At 35.4% G+C, this 7,928-nt stretch overlaps 1 protein-coding gene across 2 annotated transcripts; it reads right to left on the bottom strand.

Moving 5' to 3' along the window:
* Positions 1-1,958: 1,958 nt before the first annotated feature.
* Positions 1,959-6,901, bottom strand: tmem263 (transmembrane protein 263). 2 transcript variants are annotated; one of them, XM_016270168.1, is made up of 3 exons: positions 6,838-6,901; positions 4,612-4,682; positions 1,959-3,475 (listed from the first exon to the last, which is right to left on the bottom strand). In XM_016270168.1, the coding sequence occupies exons 1-3, from the start codon at positions 6,879-6,881 to the stop codon at positions 3,177-3,179; spliced, it is 414 nt and encodes a 137-aa protein (XP_016125654.1). In that variant the 5' UTR covers positions 6,882-6,901; the 3' UTR covers positions 1,959-3,176. The 2 variants fall into 2 exon arrangements, with proteins under 2 accessions (XP_016125654.1, XP_016125655.1); XM_016270169.1 differs by lacking the exon at positions 6,838-6,901 and adding an exon at positions 6,582-6,658.
* Between the last annotated feature and the right edge of the window lie 1,027 nt (positions 6,902-7,928).

The following is a 7,928-nucleotide window of genomic DNA, read 5'->3' as shown; positions in this document are numbered from 1 at the left end:
CATTCGCTGTTCTTCTGCTGGCGGCCGGTTATCAAACAGCGTTGCATTGCTGCGGGCGCCCCCTTCTGAATTGGGGGTGAATTGCCTGTATTCGTTGTAAGGCCACACTGTCACCATTGATTCATGCTTGCTGGGTCAAGCTCGCGGCTCTTTTTTGGACATGGCCCTATATTTTTTAAGACTATAGCGGTAAATAGCCTCAAGGTCTTCTCTTAATCTAAGGTCTGGGCGCATCGGATTTCCCTTTAACCTTCATTGCCCTAGCTAGACAAGCTCTAAAATCTTTCATCAACACCGACATGCATATCTGTTCTGACTACCAATAAGTAAAAACATACACTATATATCCTTCACAGGGTATTCATAACCAGTTGAGCACCGTCTATCATCCCAGTAGCAAAAGGCTAAAGTCAATGATTGTGGCCCCTCCAGTGTGAGTTTCACTGTCTACTTTTGATTTAAAGTGTTTACTGAAAGAGAAGCTGCAGGAGTGTGAGGAATTAATTTGTTCCAGGAGGTGACAGAGTGGGGAAGACCCCTGTCGCCTCATTCCCTAAGCATTAGACACTGACATCCAGCATGACCTTGGGACTGGAACTTGATTGCAAGTGTTTGTTCACCACTGACAGGCTTTACCACCACCTCTCCCTATAAGGTACAGACACCCATATAAGGAAAAATCACTTTTCCTGCACAAAAGGGACATATTGTGCTCCAAATTGTTTTATTTGATTTTTTTAATTGATGCATTGGTTAAGGTTTACTCTGTAGCAATAGACAAAACACTTTAGGAAGGTCCATTGTTCATACTCCACGTCCAAAAAAATAAACCCCCCATATTTTTAATTAATAGGTTTGTCTATATAAGCTACATACATTACTAATAGGTTAGACAAACATTTTAAGTAAATTGAGGCATTTTCTGGTCCAGCATTACAATTGCCCTGTGCACAAAGCCATGCAGGTCCATAAAACAATAGTTTATAGAGTCTGTGGTGGCAACTTAATTGTGCTATACTTCAACTCACTGTTGGGTTCTGGTACTACAGGACCCCTTCATCCTGCTTTAAAGTTCAACAGCCAAATTGGCAATCAATCAATCAATAAATGTGTTTTAGTTTTTTTGATTGGCTGAAATTTAATGCAAAAAAAAAATAGCATCTGGGTGCCAATTTCGAGCCAAAAGAGACCGTGGAGTCCATGGGGCAATGGCACAGTCCATAATCTAGTGCTATTTAACTTCAGACACAGGATAAATTAGAACAGTAACTACAAACCAGACTAGATTAAAGGCCCATTTACACGAAGAATGAAATGATGAAATTCTAACGACAATGATAACTATATAAGTATCCACTCCAGCAGACGACAATGTTGTTTATTCTAAGAGCACACTTCAGTTATGGTCTGTGAATATAATTTCAGTGCATGCCTTAAAGAAGGAAGGATTTTGATTGGCTGTCAGTGTCATTGCATTTTTATTTACCATTATAGTATTTATTAATACTATTATTTAGAATTAGCTTTTATTTCTTATATTTTCACTTTTCATTTTAATATATTTATCTTTAATTTATTTTTAGCACATTTATTAATTAAACTTAATCTTATCTCAATTAGCAGCCAATGCAGTATTTTTAGGTATTTTTTTTTTTCAATTCCTTGCCAAGTTTTTCATCTATTATTTATGTTTCAGCTGTATTTAAGAAAATGACTTTTTAGTTAACAATAAAAACACCAGTTGGAAAGTGTTTTCAACGATATTGTTGCTTTGTCAATGGTATTATAGTAGTACAAATGATGTGGATTCACTATTGTCTTCAAGTTTAAGTGATTTATTTATTTTTTTACTTTTTAATCATCCTTGGTGTGACTGGACCTTAAATTACATTTGGCCATTTTGTGCATTTTGTTCAAATTCAGCTACTGTACCTTCCACAAGAGTTAACATTGGAAGCAACTGTGATGTCTCTTTATTTAGGTCCTTTGAATTCACATTAATGCATTGAAATGTGGATGGTCTCAAATCAAAAAATAACACATTAATATATATATTTGATAACTATCTATCTAAAAAGAGAGAGTACACTGAATACCATAAAGTATACTGCATATCAACATTAACAAAAAAAAAAAACAATCCTCAAATACACTGAACTCTTTTTCCAAACTTAATCTTTGGTAAAGGAAACAAATATTTGACAGAAGAAAATACTGTATTATACTTTGCCACCTTAAGTGGTTCTTTGTTGGCCCATAAAACAAAACAATTCACATTAAAGATTTAAAAGAGCAAACGGAACAAAGAAGCAAAAGGACAGATAGAATGACTTGCAGAAAAGAAAAAAGAAAATGTAACTGGATATTGGAATACAGCTACAGTCATCAAAACAAAAAGACTTGTTTTGATGGAGATTGTCATGCACGTTTCCCTAAAACAAACAAAAAAACAACCGCGGTACTATCAGCATTCACATTTATGGCTCACAATTGTAATTTTGGAGTTGTTTGGCAAAATCTAAACACACCAGCCCTTAATGTGTGAGTGGGTGTGTGTGTGTGTGTGTGTGTGTGTGTGTGTGTGCACGCGTGTGTTTGTGGGCTTGTGGTTTCTTTGTTTTTCAGGGGGACACAGAGAGCGATCGCTGGAGTTCAGCATGGACCCCAGAGGCACAAAGTAAGTAATCTCACAAACAATCAATCAGATGGATGGAGCACCACCATCAGCACCGCACAGTCTGAGATTTCCCCCCACAGCACCTAAAGGGACACCTGATTGATCTTCACCCCTACAACTGGCTCAACTGTAAGGTGTGTTTAAAACATGTGATTCTTTGTGTGTACAGTCAGGCACAAGTGTGTGTCTTTGTGTGCTCAGTGAAGCATAAACGGAACATTTAGAGGTCCGTGTATCCAACTCTAGTCAGATATTTAATACTTCATACATAAACAATTTGACTTAATGTCATATTCCAATAGAACACAAAAACAAAGGTTCTTGCGTGGAGCAGATGAAGGCCACCCAGCTTGTGAATGTCGTCTTGTTGGTCTGGTCAGGCAGACGGATAAGGTCCAAATATGCTCTTAACACAAGCATGATCTCCACAATCAACTCGCTCTGGAGTCTAAGAAGACATGATGCAGACTCTGACAAAAGTACCTTCGAGGCACGTGATTCAATCAGACTTGTCCTTCTTCTTGCTTCCACCAATGGGAACTTTACTGGCGACGGCGGAGCCGACAGCGGTCACGCCACCAGCCACGGCAGACACACTGCTCTTCACGAGCCCCACTCCCATCGCTGGAACAGCTGCAACTGAGGTAACAGCAGTTTTCGTGAGATCAAGGCTTTTCCCTCCAACCCAGGCGACTCCACCCACTGTGGCCCCAACGGCTCCCTTCGTGACACTGAACAGACCACCGGCCACCCTGGAGAACATGCCAGGCTGGGGTTGAGGATGGTCTTTGTTGGTATCTACAGGATATTCATGAAATGTTAATATTGAAAATATTAAACAGATAAGATAATGGAGCAGTTGTCTAAAATGAAATAAAATTTAAATAAATTAAAGGTGAAGAACTCTATCAAATTAAAAATGATAGCCATATTTTAAAAGTAATTATTATTTAATTTAATACTTAAAAGTTTTTGCTTTCATTAAATACAATAAAAAAAAATTATTAGATGAACTTTATACAATTAAAAATGCTAGCCATATTTTAATTAAAAGTAATTATTAATTAGATTAATTTCATAGTTCAGTGAAAGCGTTCACTTTCAATTAATAAAACAAAAATGTATGAAGTGAAGAACCTTGCAATCAAAAATAATAATTATTTCATTTAATTTTATACATCAAGTAAAGATTTAGCTTTAAATTGAAATAAAATAAAAATGTATTAGGTGAAGAACTCTATACAAATAAAAATACTAACCACATTTTAATTAAAAGTCATTAATACTTAGATTTTCATACTTCAATTAAAGTGTTCACTTCCAATTAATAAAATAAAAAAATATTTGGCAAAGACCTTCATACAATTAGAAATACTAGCCACATTTAATTAGTAATTAAAATGAATTACTATTTAATTTAGTCATACTTTAAAGGTTTCACTTTCAAAGTGTAGAACAATGAGTATCTGACAATAGAATTCTATAAACAAAATGAATGATTTACTCTATTTGTTTTATTTATTTGTGGATATAATTCAAAATTACACTATTGAGTGAAAATGTTATCTTGAAAAGTGTGCTTATGTCATTTTTGCTTTAAAATAACTGCAACTTGATTTGAAATTGTGTCATCAGATATACTAAGACCTACTACCATAACCACATTTACAATTTTATAGCCAAATCTAGTAAGTTTGATCATAAAGACTGAAAAAAGTAGAGCAGTGGCCTAATGTCAGTCTTGGATTGTGCAAGAGCACCACTATGTGGCACAGAGTGTTATCATTCTCTTGCATGAAGACTAAGGACAGCTGTATAAAAGGATCCATTTGGCATGACTGTGCTAAGATAAAAAGCTTGATTGTTCTAAAAAGGAATAACTGTTGCAAGTCACTTTCACAATGAAATGTCAGCATTAATTGCAGTAGGCCTACCTGTTGGAGGATCATCCTTCAAGTATGCAGGCAACTCATCCCGTTGCTGATTGGTTTCACTCATTTTAACTCTACATAAAAAAAAAATACAAACAAGATGTGACGGTTAGAATACCCTCCTTCATTTTCCACAGAATGAATTTTAATTTGTTTTCCAAGAATCAAGAAATGGGGCAGGAGAAGACAAAAAATAAGGTGAAAGGTTGGGACTAAAAATGGGCTTCAACCCAACAAGCATTAATAGAACAAGGCAGACCAGTTTACTCTGTAAACAAAAAGAAACCTGCAACACCCTGTCAACGTTACGAACAGGTAGACTGGACCATTTAAGGACAAATACAATTATTGCATATAAGATCTTCCATACCAAAGTTCATAAATGGTTTGAAGCAACAATTTGGACGAAATGACTATTACAATTCAATTATAAATCGTTATTTGAGTGAAATTAAGAAATCATAAATAAATATTAACTTTCAGCAGATGCAATATGAAATACTGTGATGCAATATTCCAATTGAATGTATTATCCTGAAGTCATAGCTAAAGGGACATAAGGACAATAAAGATAAAATAGAGCTCATTGAGCATATACCTGTACGTGTACAGTTACACGTAATCACTGAATGAGTGCAATGAGTGAACGAATCAGGGTCTTGAGTCAACTTTATGAAGTAACAAACAAGTGCATCATTAATATCAAGTTTGTCCTAAAGCGAACTTTAGTAAGACTCATGTCATTGAATCGATTCTTTAGCATTTAAAAGATCCGGTTCAAAAGAAGAAAACAAAAACTACATTTATTAAATAAACTATATGTCAAACAAAAATAAACATATTTCCAGAGCGTTTATTTGTAATATATCTTCTACTTTCTATACTACTATTTCGCACATATGTGAAAGACGGTTGAGGGAATTGTTAACTCGAGAACGACGGATTCGGGAATCGTTCAATCCGTTTGTGAACAGTTTTAAACGATTCATTAAAACGACTCAAAATGATTCATTTATGAATCGAACACCGTTATAAACATTTGCTGTTTTTGAATCTGACGTGGCACTTGTGTGAAAAGTATTTTCTTTCCATGGAAATAAATAATCATCTGCGCTTAAATTAACTACTATTACTATTTCATACAACATTTACGCGTTAGGTGAGAAAGTCACCTTGATATATATAGGAGTCACCTTTTCGAAGAAAACATATTTACCAATCGGAGAAAACGTACTTACTCCTAACTTGCCAGAAAACAGGGCGGCAGCTCATTAAACGACAGTTACATGACGTTAGGTTAGAGATGCATTAGACAATCCAGCTATGGTCTCAATAAAGCTCTATGCATCCCATAATATAACTACTAAAAATATCAACAACTCCCCGAAAAACTATTTCGCACATATGTGAAAGACGGTTGAGGGAATTGTTAACTCGAGAACGACGGATTCGGGAATCGTTCAATCCGTTTGTGAACAGTTTTAAACGATTCATTAAAACGACTCAAAATGATTCATTTATGAATCGAACACCGTTATAAACATTTGCTGTTTTTGAATCTGACGTGGCACTTGTGTGAAAAGTATTTTCTTTCCATGGAAATAAATAATCATCTGCGCTTAAATTAACTACTATTACTATTTCATACAACATTTACGCGTTAGGTGAGAAAGTCACCTTGATATATAGGAGTCACCTTTTCGAAGAAAACATATTTACCAATCGGAGAAAACGTACTTACTCCTAACTTGCCAGAAGCAGATCCAGCTTTGAAGACAATGACATGAAAACAGGGCGGCAGCTCATTAAACGACAGTTACATGACGTTAGGTTAGAGATGCATTAGACAATCCAGCTATGGTCTCAATAAAGCTCTATGCATCCCATAATATAACTACTAAAAATATCAACAACTCCCCGAAAAACATGCAAGAGGAAAACTTTGCCAGCTGTCGTGTATGTAGGCGACTTACTGTGTAACAAGTTTGCTTCTCTAAACTTCTGCAGATCAAGTTGTAAACTTCTGTCTCCACCCCTTGATTCAAAGGAAAAATATGCTGCTCCCTTCAGATTTAGAAAGACACACGCTGAAATGACGATGGATCTGCGACCTGAGAAAACTTTCCTTAAAAAGACCTATCTTTGCATAATGTGTACGTGGCGTCCTGGCTGTTTTTAACCACGTACCAATGTGGACACAGGAGAGGAAGTGACGTTTCTAGTTCTTACCCCTCTGTGTGTGAAGTGACTTCACTATTACTCTGCCAGTCCATTCGTGTGTGTGGAGTATGATGAAGGCTGTATCTGGTTCTTTGGTCTTTTATTGACTGGGGCCTGAAAATGGACATGGATCAACTAACTTGTCTCTTTGAGACAAAACATCTGAGGATAGACAGCACAGATCAAGTGCAAAGTAACACAAGATAACTAAACATGACTTCAGTTCCATGTAAAATATACTGTAAGAAATGTCAATAAAAATAGGGCCCAATGTAGGCCTACTGTGTTAATAAGGAATTGTCCATGTTGATTTTTTCCTGTTTTACACGTATTGCAACTTGCATTGTGTTGTATTTTAGGGTTAAAGAAAATGCACTTAACGAAAAATGTCCAGAATATTCCAGTAGCTTTTACCGGTCAATTTTTTTTCTTAGTGTGTAGGTGATTCATAAAGCATTACATGATTGTTAACAACATGGTTGTGTGCCCTTCTGAATTGAATTAATTCAGTTTGAACATGGTGTAGAATTGCACTTCCTATTTGAATTTAGGGAAAATGGAATGAAATTCAAAGAAATTAATGTCACTGCTTTAAATTGTAGTTTTCAAAAATCATTTCATTTTCAGTTACCCGTAGACATGTTTGTTTTTATCATACACACAACATGGTATTTCTGAAAATATGATGACATTATTAATTAATCACAACAGTGAAATATTTCAGAATAACAACTCTTGTCCAAGACAACGTTGTATAACTAAAAACTGTGTAACTGATAGGCTAAGTCCTCAACATTTTCTTACTTAATAATCAATATTTGGAATTCCACATGTGTATATTTTATGTTGTGAAAAACACATGCTCTAATTTACCCAAAAGTCTTCAATATGAAACCATTGGATTGCTGGTTGTTGCACTTAATCTGTAGTGTGACTGTTGAATTTCTTGATTTGCAGTTCTGTAAATTCCACTTCATGTCAATCCAATTCAACATCCTGTGGGCTGTGGCCAATTTACTTATTAATTGAAAAGAAAGTCAATACTTAAATCTGAAATTTGCCCCACTGTGTAAAGCGAAAGCTGTTATATGTTTTACACA

This window comes from Sinocyclocheilus grahami, unplaced genomic scaffold (genome assembly GCF_001515645.1).
Source record: "Sinocyclocheilus grahami isolate Dianchi unplaced genomic scaffold, SAMN03320097.WGS_v1.1 scaffold55.1, whole genome shotgun sequence".
NCBI lineage: Eukaryota > Metazoa > Chordata > Actinopteri > Cypriniformes > Cyprinidae > Sinocyclocheilus > Sinocyclocheilus grahami.
Note: the sequence above shows the minus strand (reverse complement) of the source record. Positions and strands in the feature narration are given on the sequence as shown.